We start from the raw sequence: 14,816 nt of genomic DNA on the forward strand, positions 1-14,816 counted from the left end.
CAGCCTTAGGTGGCTAGAGGCTGTAGCTGTTTTCCATGACAGAGGGCACTTTTTTCTGTGTTTGTGTCTGCCCGTCACCTCCTCCTTTCTCCCTGCCCCCACCATCTCTGTGTCTCTGTCTCCCTCACTGCAGGCTACGAGAACTATGGCTATGGCTATGGCTATGGCCAGGATAACACCAACTATGGGTATGGTATGGCCACTTCAAACTCTTGGGAAATGCCTAGCTCTGACACAAATGCAAACCCTAGTGCCTCGGGTAGCGCCAGTGCTGATTCCGTTTTATCCAGAATTAACCAGCGCTTAGATATGGTGCCGCACTTGGAGACCGACATGATGCAAGGAGGCATGTATGGCTCAGGTGGAGAAAGGTGAGTTCTTCCTCTCTCTTGGCCCTGTGCTGCTGAGCTTCTGGGATGCTCTGCTCCCCCTTCTCCTTTGTGTCGTCCATTTCCCCCAGCCTCATGGCCCACTTCTCCCTGCTTATAGAGGGATAAGAAGCTCAGTTTGGGCTGGCTTCTTATACACAAGACGGCTCCTCGAGAGCAGAGGGTTCGGCAGCCCCTCCCTTCAGGACAGCCATTCTGGGGTTAAGTCAGGGCTTTGTCACCTGCATGGAGTCAGGGCAAGACAGATTGGTTGGGCATGAAGGGTGGGATGTGCTTTTGGGGCTGACTGCTACTAGCCGGGGCATCCCCAGTGCAAGGGACAAGGCAACTGTGAACCCTTCCTAGACACTTTCCAGGCCCTATAAATGTGCGTCTTTTGAAAACATCCCTGTGAGGAACTCCTGCCATGCAGGTTTGGTAAATGGAGACACTGAGATGCAGGCAGGTCACCCTTTGCCCAAAGGCACCAAGAAAGTAAAGTGGTGGGGTCTGGCTTCCACCTAGATCTACCCCGCTGCAAAGCACCCACTGGGGGCACTGTCATTGACTGACTTGGTGCCGGTCCAGGAGTACTTGTGCCCCAGTTTGGAGAAGAGAGTGCAAGGAGGGGCCTTGGCCTTTGAGGCACAGAGGGTGTGGGCCTTGGAGGTGTGAGGTGTAGCCATGGTTAAACCAGCAATCTGTCTCATGCACACAGCCTGGCTACCTCAGCTGCTGTAGGTAGGGTTGAAGCTCTTTTCTGGCCCCTTAGTAGACTCGCGCTGTGTCTCCCGAGGAAAGCTCCTCATTTTGTCTCGCTGCTGCTGGGTGGTGAGGGTTTAGGGGTTTCCCCAGCATTGAGGGATGAGACCAGTGCAGTGTTGTCATGGGCATTATCTGCCTCAGTGGCTAAGTGCTCATTGTGCTGGGGTGCTCCGTTCAGCTCCCAAGGGTTGGCCTTGGGTGTTGTGATTACCGCAGATGGTACACAGTTCCCAAGGGCCTGGAAGTAGCCTTCCCTCCCTTGTGGAGATGTAGAGACTCACTGGGTTAGAGAGTCCCCAACAGATAGCAGTCCAAGCTGGTGCATGGCTATGTTCAAGTTTGGGGTAGTGGGAAGGTCAGCTGAGAGGCCCTTCCTGTTTCTATTTTTTTGTTGTTGTTTTTTGTGGGTTTTTTTGTTTTTTTTTCTGGTACCGGGGATTGAACTCACGACCTTGCGCTTGCTGGGCAGGTGCTGTGCCGCTGAGCTAAATCCCCAGTCCCCCTTCCTGTTTCTAGAAGTCTCTGCTTGTGAGAGGCCAGAGCCTTTTAACTGCCATTTCTGAACTTTGAGCCTCTCTGACAGGGCGGGGCGGGGCAGGGCAGGGCAGGGCAGGGCGGGGCAGGGCAGGTATTAGTCTTTACTTTCTGTCCCAAGGCTGGGAGGCTACAGGGAGAGCAGGAGCAGTCTGCTGGGCCCAAGGCTGATTGGACTCTGAGGGGCTCTGCCTGATGCTTGCCATATGTTTCTGCAGATACGACTCCTATGAGGCCTGTGACTCAAGGGCCGTTCTGAGTGAGCGCGACCTGTACCGGTCGGGCTATGACTACGGCGAGCTTGATCCTGAGATGGAAATGGCCTATGAGGGCCAATATGATGCCTACCGTGACCAGTTCCGCATGCGTGGAGGCGACACCTTTGGTCCAAGGGCTCAGGGCTGGGCCCGGGATGCCCGGAGTGGCCGGCCAATGGCATCGGGCTATGGGCGCATGTGGGAAGACCCTATGGGGGCCCGGGGCCAGTGCATGCCTGGTGCCTCCCGGCTGCCTTCCCTCTTCTCCCAGAACATCATCCCTGAGTACGGCATGTTCCAGGGCATGCGTGGTGGGGGCGCCTTCCCAGGCAGCTCCCGCTTTGGCTTTGGCTTTGGCAATGGCATGAAGCAGATGAGGAGAACTTGGAAGACCTGGACCACAGCTGACTTCCGGGTGAGTGAGGCAGCCTGCCCCTCCTGGCCCCCAGCAGGGTGGAACCATCCCCCGCTCACCTAGTTCTCTCTCTCTGACCCAGACCAAAAAGAAAAAGAGAAAGCAGAGTGGCAGTCCTGATGAGCCAGACAGCAAAGCTACCAGGACGGACTGCTCAGACAATAGTGATTCAGACAATGGTGAGCAGAGTGGCCCAGGCCTTGCCTCCTGACCCTTTGCCCTCTGCACCAATGGGTTCCTAAGCTGAGCTCATGACCTTCCCCTTGCAGATGATGGCACCGAGGGGGAAGCTGCAGATGGCCCTGAAGGCACTGACGCTATAGAGAAGGGCTCCAGAGCAGTAAGTGGCCCCCAGTGTGGATTTTGTTCTCTGCAAGTGGGGCCTGTGAAGCCCGAGCTGGGCTGAAGAGCAGGCCTCACCACAGGAGTGTTGTGTCACATGTGCTTGGTGACCACACAGGAGTCACAGGCAGTGTTTTGTCAAATGTACATGGATGGCCAGCAGTGGGTCACCAGTGTGATCTGAGGAGCCAGCACCATGGTTTCCTTAAGTGAAAATACAGGGACAAACCCTCTGAGTACGAGGTGGTGGGAGGATGCAGGCTCCTGAATCTGGCCCTTGTCATTTAGGGCCATTGTAAATAACTGTACACCTTTTAAAGTTAGATTTTAAAATTGTGTGTAGGAAGGAGAGGACGAAGAGGGAAAAGAGGATGGGAGAGAAGAAGGCAAGGAAGATTCAGAGAAGGGTGAGTCTCCTGGGGGCCCTGGGTGCCAGGTGGCTCTTTCACCTCCTCAAATGAGAGGGCTCCAGCTTTGTGGGTGGGTATGAGTGGGCAGGGGCTCTTCTTCCTCCCTGCTCCTTCCCACTGTCCCTGTGCTTCCCCTACGGAGGTTATGGGTGGTGGAGACCCCTCCCTAGCATGTTGTGTTGGTTTTGCCTTCAGGTGGAGGTAGCGAGCAAAAGTGTGGGGAAACGCAGGCACACCCCCTGCCCTTGGTCCCCGAGTAATGTACAGTTCCGAGTCCTCAGTGGCTGGTGTCTGAGCTGGGACCCTTGGTGCAGTTGTTACGGCTCTGGTTTGCATGTCCTCTCCCTTAGCGCCTCTCCAGCCCCTGTTGGGAATCCGTGTCCCCCCAACTGAGTGATGAGCGCCAGCAGGTACCTACAGTAAATCTAGCCTCAGCCCACTGTTACCGCGGTGCCCGGTGGGGGGTGGGCAGGGCCATGTGAGCAGCCTCCCTGCATCCTGCCACCTGGCCCTTCTCAACACATGCCGGTGTCCCCCACCAGCACAGCCTCTCAACACCTTGCAACCTCCCCATAGCTCACTCCACAGAGTGAAGGTGTCGTGGAGAGCGGAGGGGTTAGTGCGCGTACTCTGACTCCTGGGGCCTAGGACAAACCCACTCTTCTGCCCAGCTCAGGGCACCCAGCCTTGCTCATGGCCAGAGGCCTTGCACGGACAGCTGCTCTCAGATGGACCCTCTGGAGTTGTAGAATTGACAGGGGGTGACTCAGCCACAGGCCACAGGATTTGCCCTGTCCTGGCAGAGTCATGTGGCTGACTCGTCTCTCTCTTCCCACAGGGGCCCTGACTACCCAGGATGAGAGCAGTCAGGCCAAGCGCAAATTGCAGGCAAATAAGAAGAGCCAAGATAAGCAGAAAAAGCGGCAGCGAGACCGCATGGTGGAAAGGTAACCAGCTTCCCTCCGTCCCTGTGTATCTGCCTCGCTCTGGGGCTGCTGCCAGGAGAGCAGGGCCATAGCTCTGCCATCTCGCCGCCCTCTGGCCTCCCTTGGGAGCCGCCAGCTGCTCAGCCGTGCATGGACCCTGCTTCCCGCCAGGCCCAGCTCCCAAGGCTTGATTCATCCCCTCCCCCTCTGTGGCCGCCTGGCGACCGCTGGCATCTGTGGCCTGAGACTTGACACTGCTCGGCACTGTTGCCCAGAAGCTCCGGCGCTAGGTCACTCGGTGCACGAGCCCCGAGGTGCACTGGGGGCCTGATGCCCCTGAGGGAGGGGGCCAGCTCATCAGAGACTCAAGGTCCAAGGTGCCTGTGCCACCCCAGCTAGCTGCCAAGAGGCCGCCGCCTTGCCCAGGAGAGACGGCAGCACCTGTGGGCTGTGGCAGCCTCGGGCCTGCCCTCTGCCCTGCCCGCCGGCTGTGTCAGGCCGGGCCTGTCTGCGGCTGAGCCCTTCACGCCCCTTGGTCGGGTCTGTCTGCCCTCAGGGCTCCCGCACTGGCGCTTGCCTCCTCCTCCGCCTCAGACTCTTGCTCTTGCTGGACCTTCCTCAGCCTCGCCGGCGCCCGGCCCCTGGGCTCTCCAGACAAAGCTGACCCCGTGGCCCAGATAAGGACGTCCGGCAGAGGTAGGGACCCGCCCCGAGGCCTCGGTGGCGGCTGGCCTCCTCCGCCCCTTGCCACGGCGGCCTGCTCCAGCCCAGGCCCCAGACCCTGGGCTTCTGCTGTGGACGCCAGGCCCAGACAGAGCACCTCGCCCGGTGACTCCAGGCTGCCCTCAGGCAGGCCAGGCGGGCGCCCTCCTTCCAGCTCAGACTGGTCTCTTCTTGGAAGAGGAAGATGAGGCAGCGGGTGCCCAGGCCTGCTTGCCTCCCATCCCTCCCGACACCACCCCCAAGCATTCTGAGCAGAGGATGGGCTGGGCCTTTGAGTCCCCCAGGCCCCAGAAGGAAGATGCAGCACCTTTTTGGGCCCTGCCTCGGGACTGCGTACTCCACACTGCGCCTCAGGGCCACCTGGCTCACGCCAGGGCATCCTTCCTTCCGGTCCCCAGCTGGGCCAAGTACACATGCTCCGACCCAGCCTTGGTAGAAAGCCCCACCGGCAACCTTCCAGCGACTCCTTACCTGTTGCAGCAGCTGCTGCCTCGGGCTTCAGCCTCCTGCCTGTGGGAAGGAAGAGCTCCTTCCCTGCCCCCTTCGTTGCAGCAACTACAGCCTGCAGACTTTCTGTCCCTTTCTGCTCCCGGCCGTCCCGGTCCCAGCCTGCCCTCTGCTGGGACCGCACTTCAGAGGCCTGGGAGCAAGGCCTGTTTCAGGGCCTGCAGCTGGGTTGGGTGAGGCAGCAGCACCACTCCCCAGGACCCTGGCAGCTTCAGCTGCTTGTTTCCCTCCTGTGGCAGGATCCAGTTTGTGTGTTCTCTCTGTAAATACCGGACCTTCTACGAGGACGAGATGGCCAGCCACCTCGACAGTAAGTTCCACAAGGAGCACTTCAAGTATGTAGGCACCAAGCTCCCGAAGCAGACAGCCGACTTTCTGCAGGTGAGCCTCAGCGTGGCACAGCTGCTCTGGGTTGAGGACCTCAGAGACGCAGTGCAGCCCCCATGAACCTCCATGTCTTGAGCAGGAGTACGTCACCAACAAGACCAAGAAGACAGAGGAACTCCGTAAAACCGTGGAGGATCTTGATGGTCTGATCCAGCAGATCTACAGAGACCAGGATCTGACCCAAGGTGAGGGCTTCCATCCCAGCGCCCACCAGGCAGGACCTCAGATTGCCCTCTACTCCTCAGGGCACATTCAGGAGCTGGTCTTGTTTTTCCCCTAAACCTCTGGGCATGTTTTAGGCATCTGAGACCAGTGGTGATTCCTTCTCCCCCATCTCCAGAAATTGCCATGGAGCATTTTGTGAAGAAGGTGGAGGCGGCCCATTGTGCTGCCTGTGATCTCTTCATTCCCATGCAGTTTGGGATCATCCAGAAGCACCTCAAGACCATGGATCACAACCGGAATCGCAGGGTGAGTGGCCACAACGACCCTCCTCCTGTGAGGCCTCTGGATAGGTCTTAGAGTTATCACCTCTGCCTGTCCAGGAGAAACTGCAGGAGCAGGAGGGACAGTGACGTGGGCCTTCCAGCCCAGCGCAATCAGGATGGCCACACAGAGAGGCCTGGGAGATGGGGGCTTTGCCTGGGAGAAGGTAATACTGAGCTGGACCTCTAGGAGCATGTACCATGGGATACGAGGACCTCCATCTATGTAGAGGCCAGTAACCAGATGAGTGTCAAAAAAACAGAAGCAGATTAAAAGCTGGGTGGTGGAACACACCTGTAATCCCTCCCTCCGGAGGCTGAGGCAGGATCACCTGGGCTATGTAGTGAGTTCAAGGCCAGCCTGAATTACATAGTGAGACCCTGTCTCAAAAAAACAAAAGTAAATTTGAAAAGAAAAAACAAACGGAGCCTGTTGGCACACGCCTATAATCCCAGTATTCGGGAGGCCAAGGCAGGACGATCACTGCGAGTTTGAGACCAACCTGGGCTACAAAGTGAGCTCAAGGCCAGCCTGAACTACATAGCGAAACCCTGTCTCAAAAAGACCAAAAAGAAAAGAAAAAACGGAAGCAGGCAATGCCAATGTTGGTGGAGGAAGGGTTGGACTTCAGATGTTGGTTGATGAGGGCCGTACTGAGGGTTCCAGGCTTGCTTCTTTAGGTTATCAAGCAAGATTGGAGTTGCCATTGACTGAGAGAGACTTTGCCACCTGCTGTAGAGCAAGGTGGGCGCCAGTGATGGCTGCTGCAGTCTCGTGATAAGTAGTGCCTCCACCTTGAGAGTGGAGAGGAGGCAGCTAAGAAGGAAGAAGGTAGGAGGTGGTCCTGTGTGTGTGACCAGGAACTGGGGTAACTGTTTCCAGACTCTGGGAACTGAATGGATAGTGCTGCTGCTAAGAGCATGGGCAGGAGTAGTCTGGGGGGCAGGAGTAGTCTGGGGTGCAGGGAAAAAAGCATGCTTGTCAGGAAAATGAGTGTGTTGTCTTGTTTTCTGGCATGTTCTTGGTGTTCAGCACTGAGGTCAGAGTGGCTGGTTTTTGATTAAACAGGTGCCATGATGGGTTGGAGGTGGTTCTTAGACATTAAGCAAGGTGGAGGACTAGGACCAGGCCTGGGCTAAGGGGCAGAAAAGGCCTGTGGGAATGATGTGCACCCAAGTGAGTAGGTTGAGCAGCATCTCTCAAGCTTTTCCTATGCCCATCACAACTCAGCTTTTTCAGTGCAGTGATCTCGGGGGAAGAGGGAAGGGTCAGGGGTGTGACTTGAGCAGTCACAGATTCAGGCCTAGCAGATGCCACTGAGCGGTCTGGAAAGATTAGAAACGCGTCCACTGGCTTTGGCAACAGAGAAGCTATAGAGATCCTGCCGAGGACAGACTCTTGGGTTGGCAGCTGATAGGGGTAAGGAGAGAAAGACTGTGGAGAGTACATGACATTAATAGAATTTTTGGAAGGTCTAGGGCAAATGAACAATAGGTAGTAAAATATGAACTCAAAATTGATCGTAAAAGAAGTAAAGAAAGAGTAAGACAGAAAACAAAGTCATAACAACAACTATCATATGTTTGGAAGATGATGAAAGATATTTAGAAGGCACAAGGAGTAGTTGGTTTAGAGATGCTTGTGATGCAATTTAGGGTTTTGTTTTGTTTTGTTTTTTGCGTGTGAAGAATCGAACTCAGGGCCTTGCACTTGCCAGGCAGGTGCTTGTGCCACTGAGCTATATTCCTGGCCTTATGATACAATTTAAATACTACATTTTTAAAGATTCTGGGTTATAGAAATGAATGGAAAGCTTGCAGTTACTAACTTTCGGTAATCTGTTATTACCACTTTCCCTTTGGTCAACGTACTACCCAACACGCATAAGTTGCAGGAGCAGAGGTTTAATTTAGCTTACTCGACTCATGGTCAGCAGGCTCCCAGGCCAAAACCTCATGGTAGAAGCAACAGAGCTACTCTTGGGGAAGCAGAGCATGGAAGCATTTTAGAGAGGCAGGGCCAGGGACCACAGATAGCACACAAGCCCCACCTCCGCAACCCCCACCCAGACCTAACCGGGAGTGTTCTCAACTGATCTGCTAGGGTTTTCTTAACCCTGTGAAGTTGACATACCAGGATTAACAGTTATACCCACTTACGCATACGGTTTAATAGTTTTTAGTTTGTACACAATTTTGTCAGTCATGTTCAATTATGGAACGTTTTCATCTCCTCAGAAAAGAAGGCCATATCCCCAGCCTCCCATCCTCACCCAGCCTTAGGCAGCCAGCAGTCTACTATTTGCTTATTCTAGACATTTCATATAAGTGGAATCACATAATCCATGGTCTTCTGTGGTTGATGTCTTTGAGTGAACACACTGTTTTCAGGGTCCATCTGCATTGCAGTATGTGTCAGAACTTCATTCCTTTGTATGGCCTAATAATACCCTCTTATTAGGTAAATGCAACCTTTGGTTTATCCATTCATCTGTTTGAGTAATTTCAGTTGTTCATACCTTTTGACTATTGTGAGTAATCCTTTTAAGAACGTGGATGTGCAAGTTGTTTGATTTCTTTTGGTTATGTACCTAGGAATGGACTGTTAGAATTAAATAGTAACTGTGACTTTTTGAGGAGCAACCAGACTGTTTCCCAAAGTGGCTGCACTATTTTACATTCCCATCAGCAGTGTGTGAGTGTTATGATTTCTCTACTCTTCACCAATTTTCATCTAGCCATCATGGTGTGTGGGAAGTGGTGTGTTGTGGTTGTGGTTTCGATTGTGGTATTTCCCTGATGACTAGTGACTGTTTTCATAGGCCTGTTGGCCATTTGCATATTATTAGAGAAAAATAATTAGGGGGACAGTACTGGGGATTGAACCCAGGACCTTGCTCGTGCTAGGGAAGGTTTTCTACCACTGAGCTAATCTTTAGCCCAGAGTTTTTTATAAATTCTAGACATGGGTCCTTCTTTGAATGATACACAACTATTTTGTCTGCTGTGGGTTTTTATCACTTTGTTGGTGTGTCCTTTGGTATAGAAAAGTTTAATTCTGATAAAGTAATTTGAGTTTTGTTTGATTGGTCGGCCTGCCTGCCTGCCTTTTTCTTTCTTCTCTCTTCTCTCTTCTCTCTTCTCTCTTCTCTCCCCGTTCCCCGTTCCCTGCTCCCCTCTTCCCTCTTCCCTCTTCTCTCTTTTCCCTTTCCCTTCACCCATCTCCCCTCTCCCCTCTCCCTTTCCCTCCTCTCTTCATTTATTTTTGGGTGCTAGGGATTTAACCCAGTGATTGTGCACGCTAGGCAAGCGCTGTACCTCTGAGCTACATCCCAGTCCCTAGTCTCCAGTTTGATGAGAGGTACACTTTTAACTTTACTAGTTTTCTTTGGTAAGTGATGATTTATTTCTCCTTGCTGCTTTCACTTGAGTTTTTTTCCTATTCCTGAAGTTTTGGCATTTTTATTATGATATATATTTTTGTGGAATTATGTTTATTCTCTGTGGAATTGATTGAGCTTCTTTGATATATAGATTTTCATTAGTGTTTTGTTTTGTTTTGTTTCTTTTTCTCTTTTTGAGACAGGGTCTCGCTATGCAGTTCAGGCTGGCTTTGAGTTTACTTTGTAGCCCAGGCTGGTCTCAAACTCACAATGATCCTCCTGCCTCAGCCTCCCGAGTGCTGGGATTATTGGCTGCTGGGATTATAGGCGTGCGCCACCACACCTGGCTCGATTTTCATTAATTTTGAGAAAGCTTTCAGCCATTATTTTTTTAACAGTACTGGGGATTGAATTGAGGTCCTATATTTTTTATTTTGAGACAGGATCTCCCTACGTCACTAAGTTACCTGGGCTGGGCTCACACTGTGATGCTCTTGGCTTTAGCCTCCCAGAGTGCTGGGATGGCAGGCATGTCTTACCATGTCAGGCCAGCCGTTTTTTGGCTTTTTTTTTTTTTTTTTCTTTTTCTCTGTAAATATTTTTTCCTCTTCCTTTCTCTTCTCTTCTGTTCCCATTACACATAGGTTGGGTTACTTAATGTTGTCCCACTGTTGTCTGAGGCTGTTCATTTTCCTTCACTCTTCTCTCTGCTTTTCACATTGTGTAATGTCCTAGCTGCAGATTCACTAATTCTTTAGTTCAAATCTGCTGTTAAGCCTTTCTAGTGAAGTTTTTGTTCAGTTGTCAGCTCCAAGATTTCCATTTTATTTTTATTATAATTTTTCTTTGTTGATAATGTCTATTTGAAGAGAAGGTGTCATTCTGCCTTTTACTTTTCCATGTACTTAATTCTTTAAACATGTTTTTAACTGCTGCTTTGAAGTTTTTGTCACATTTTTCCCCCCCCTCAGTGCTGGGAATCTGACACGTAGTAGTCAGTTCACTCTGCCCCTGAGCTGTATGTTGGGTTGAAGTCTTTGCTGTATTCAGTGCTATTTTTTCTGTGTGGGAATAAAAGTCTTGTATGTGTCCTAATTTTTTGTTGGGAACTAGGTGTCTTAGAGAACATATTGTCACACTCTGGGCACTGGCCACACCCTCCTATACCCAGCGTCTTGTTAACTGTGTCTGTTTGTGCATTAGTTTAGTTTTTTGTTTTTTTTTTTTGGTTTTGGTTTTTCTCCGTTACCGGGAACCGAACTCACGACCTTGCGCTTGCCAGGCAGGCGCTTTGCTGCTGAGCTAAATCCCCAGCCCCTGTGCATTAGTTTAGAGCATGGCCAGATTCTTTTGCAAGGTCTCTTAGCCAGGTCTGTTTGAGTGAGGTCTCTGAGGTCTTTCCTTCCCCATAGTGTGAGAGAAGCTCTGGTGATGTGCCCTGGAGGAGGAAGCCAGGGTCCTGAGAAGCGGAGTTGAGATGGCTAGGAGCTATTCAGGGTGTGCTTAGCAGGGCTCTGACTTTTTCTGGCTGATGGCTCTAGTCTCAGTAGTGCCCTGGGGCATAAATTGCTCACTAATTTAATCCAGTTAAATTCAGGCTTCTTTCCAGAAACAGTTGTTGAGATTATTGTTTGAAATTTAGGGCCGTGGATATAGCTCAGTGGTACAAGTGCCTGCCCGACAAGCACCACCACCAGCCCTTCAGTCTCCTTTCCGTTCCTCTACTCTGTACTCTCCATTGTTGTCGCTGCTCTTTTGCTTTGTTTGTGGTGCTGGGGATTGAACCCAGAGCCTTCTCAATGAGCTGCATTCCCAGCCCTTTTTATTTTGAGATTGGGTCTTGTTAAATTGCTTAGGCTGGGGCTGGGAGATAGCTTAGCAGCACAGCGCCTGCCCGGCAAATGCGAGATCATGAGTTCCATCCCTGGTACCAATAATTAAATAAAATTACAAACCTTAAATTAACCTGGCGTGGTGGTACTCGCCTGTAATCCCAGCACTCAGGAAGCTGAGGAAGGAAGATAGTTGCAAGTTTGAGGCCAACCTGGGCTACAAAGTGAGCTCAAGGCCAGCCTGAACTGCACAGTGAGATCTTCTCTCAAAAAGACAAAAAGAAAAAAATTGCTTAGGCAGGACTCAAACTTGGCAATCTTCCTCCCTTAGCTTCCCAAGTGCTGAGGTTACAAGTGTGTGCCACTGGTCCCAGCCATGTTTTGAGAGCGTCCTTAGACCCAAACTCTCCTGCATTCTAGGGAACGAAGTTGGGTCCTTTGAGGAGAAACAGAGAGTTCACTGTTTTAAGGCTAAGCTTTCCCCCAGTCCAGAATCTGAGGCAAGAATGTAGAGATGAAGACAAGGGAATGTTTCTCCTAGAATCACTTGCTGCTTTGGGACAACAATGAAGGATGAGCCACCTGCAGCCTCTTGGTCCTTGTGTGTTTCTCTTGGCATGGGACCTGCACCTTATGAATGAGGCAGGGATTGGGGCCCCAGTATTTAGCAGGCCTCGCCCTAGGTAAAGCCTCTACTCTATGCTTGAAGCCTGAGAAGAAAAGAGCTCTCAACTCGCTAGGCTTGCCAGATTTATCCTCAGACCAGGTAGCAGGGGCAGGATGAGAATGCTGACGTCGTCTGCCTCTTGAGAGGGGCAGTCTCCCCACTGGGGTGCTGTGGAAGAGGTGGGGACCTGCCCTCTGGATGTGCTGTCTGAAGTGGAGTGTGCATCCCACTGAACTGGGAAGGCAGAGAGGCTGCGGGGTCCTGTTTCCAACACACTGTCACTTACAGGTTTCAGTGCCATTTCCTCATTAGTTTTTTTTGAAGACTTAAAAAATTTTAAAATTTTATTAGTACGTTTGCAGTACATGCAATTTATAGTCATCTTGGGGAGATGACTAGTACATGCAATTTATAGTCATCTTGGGGAGTGGGTACATGTGCATAATATAGCTTGTTTCTTTTTGTTGTTGTTTTCTGGTTACCAGTTTTAATAGTTTTTATGAATTTCACCAGAGAGTTGGGTCCACAGAGCTCTTCAGACTGCCATGCCAAGAGTTTGTCCTCTCTAATTTTTTTTTTTTTCCTTTCTGAGACAGGGTCTCACTATGTAGTTTAGGCTGGCCTTGAGCTCACTCTGGAGCCCAAGTTGGCCTTGAACTCCCAGCAATCCTCCTGCCTCAGCCTCCCAAGTGCTGGGATCACAGGTGTACGCCACCATGCCCAGCTTCTAGTTAATTCTTAAAAAGCATTTTTAACCTTGATTCTAAAAATCAGATAAAAAGAATAGAAGTAGTAAGGGGAAATGTTACTAATTATCAATTTAGTGATGATGCACATAAATATAGTACTTCAGGTTTCATCTCTGGAATGCAAGGATGGTTTAATAAAAAAAAAAACTAGCAACATTTTTGTTATAAAAAGGAAAACGCTGAATAATGGGATTAAATTCTAGGGAAGCCAGATGATTTTAGCAATTTTTTTTGTTTGTTTTCTTTTTGAGACAGGGTCTCACTTTTCCCAGCAAATTGGTTTTTTTTTTTTTTTTTTGGAACTAAAAAAAAAAGACTTTGTTGAGGGCCAAGAGGATGCAAATATACAAATCAAAAGCTTATCTAGCATTTAGTTAACTTTCCGTTTTCTGTTTGTCCAGTGAGAGCTGGATGTTATTTGTACATTTTCTAGGGGTCCTGATCTGCTCATGAAATCTTTATACAAGGGGAAACTGAGGGGCAGACTCCTTTCGGGGCCCTTTGGGACAACTCTCATCAAGGCAGGAGTAAACGCTCATGGCTGCCTACTTCTTTCCCTTCTGCTTCATGTGTACTACAAAACAATCATTGCATGCAATGGTGAGGCCCGCAGCTAGTGAAAAGAAGCTCTGGAAGCCCACTTTGCCATCTCGACACTGGTCCAGGGCCTTCATAATTTTGTCCACAGCCAGAGGGTCTTATTGATTTTCCAGAAGTTTAGGGAACTCCTCCATGAGTACTCTCAGGTCCTCCTTTGTTAGGTAGCATTTGTCCCTAGCAAACTTGTGAAACGTAAACATCATGGTTTCCATGGCGTGTTCCATTTGGATGAGTATCATTTTTTTTTGGTTTTTTGGTTTTTTTCTCCGGTACCGGGAACCAAACTCACGACCTTGCGCTTGCCAGGCAGGCGCTCTTTGCCGCTGAGCTAAATCCCCAGCCCCTGGCGTGTTCCATTTGGGAGGGCATTTTGGTGAGGTCTGTTGAAACCTGGGCGTGGAGGCGCTGCAGGCATGGGCGAGCGGGGGGCGGGTGGGGGCCAGCAAATTGTTTTTAAAACTAATAAAATTTGGTAAGGGATAGAATCCATGATATTATGCAAAAGGTTTTATTTATCACTGTGCTAGTAATAACCACCTGGAAACATATATGAGGGAAAAATTCTCACAATAACCATATGATATGTGAAATATCTAGGAATATAGATTTAAGAAGAAAGTTATGAGGGGTTGGGGATATAGCTCATCAGTTACAGCACCTGCCTGGGAAGTGCAAGGTCCTGAGTTCAATTCCCAGCACACACACAAAAAAAGAAAGCTCTGGGAAGAACTATGAGCTAGGGATAGTTTTTTGTTTTGTTTTGTTTTGTTTTTTGTCTTTGTTGAGACAGGGTCTCGCTATGAAGTTCAAGCTGGCCTTGAGCCTACTTTGTAGCCCAGGCTAGTCTTGAACTTGCAACGATCCTCCTGCCTCAGCCTCCCGAGTGCTGGGATTATAGGCGTGCACCACCACACCCGGCTGAGCTAGGGATAGTGATGTAGTACTGCAGAGGTGGAGGATTACAAGTTGGAGCCCAGCCTGGGCAACTTAAAAAAAGAACACTGCTTCACAGAAAGGACTGAGGCTAGGCGTGGTGGCGCACGCCTGTAATCCCAGCACTCGGGAGGCTGAGGCAGGAGGATCATTGCAAGTTCGAGACCAGCTTGGGTTACAAAGTGAGCTCAAGGCCAGCCTGAACTGCATAGCGAGACCCTGTCTCAAAAAAAAAAGACAAAAATAAAAGGACTGAGGGGCTAGGGATTTAGCTCAGGGGCACAGCGCCTGCCTAGCAAGCACAAGGTCATGAGTTCGATTCCTGGTACTGGAAAAAAACCAAAAGAAAAAAAAAAAGACTGGAAAAAAAAAGGACTGAGGTTATCTAAGGGCTCACTGGGTCAAATCCCTAGCACTGGTAAATGAATGAAAGAAAAATACTATGGATACTCCAAGAATATGATGTAAAATCCCAATGAATGGAGGAACATGTTGTGTTCTTAGATAGGAATAATATTTAATAGCAAGTGCCA

General features: G+C 50.3%; 1 protein-coding gene and 1 pseudogene across 2 annotated transcripts in view; one reads left to right on the top strand and one right to left on the bottom strand.

Annotated features, from left to right (window-relative positions):
• Akap8l (A kinase (PRKA) anchor protein 8-like) overlaps positions 1–14,816 on the top strand; it is a 35,094-nt gene that overhangs the window by 15,639 nt on the left and 4,639 nt on the right. The window contains exons 4-13 of one of the 2 annotated variants that reach the window (XM_005406081.2): positions 134–188; positions 291–371; positions 1,886–2,339; positions 2,422–2,518; positions 2,609–2,679; positions 3,025–3,088; positions 3,930–4,038; positions 5,487–5,628; positions 5,714–5,819; positions 5,975–6,105. In XM_005406081.2, coding sequence (XP_005406138.2) covers positions 134–188; positions 291–371; positions 1,886–2,339; positions 2,422–2,518; positions 2,609–2,679; positions 3,025–3,088; positions 3,930–4,038; positions 5,487–5,628; positions 5,714–5,819; positions 5,975–6,105 — 1,310 coding nt within the window. Of the gene's footprint in view, positions 1–133; positions 372–1,885; positions 2,340–2,421; positions 2,519–2,608; positions 2,680–3,024; positions 3,089–3,929; positions 4,039–5,486; positions 5,629–5,713; positions 5,820–5,974; positions 6,106–14,816 lie in introns of both variants that reach the window. The other variant, XM_005406080.2, reaches the window with a different exon arrangement.
• On the bottom strand, positions 13,031–14,155 carry LOC102008123 (annotated as a pseudogene).

Source organism: Chinchilla lanigera, unplaced genomic scaffold (assembly GCF_000276665.1).
Source record: "Chinchilla lanigera isolate Chin_1 unplaced genomic scaffold, ChiLan1.0 scaffold00094, whole genome shotgun sequence".
Classification (NCBI taxonomy): Eukaryota; Metazoa; Chordata; class Mammalia; order Rodentia; family Chinchillidae; genus Chinchilla; species Chinchilla lanigera.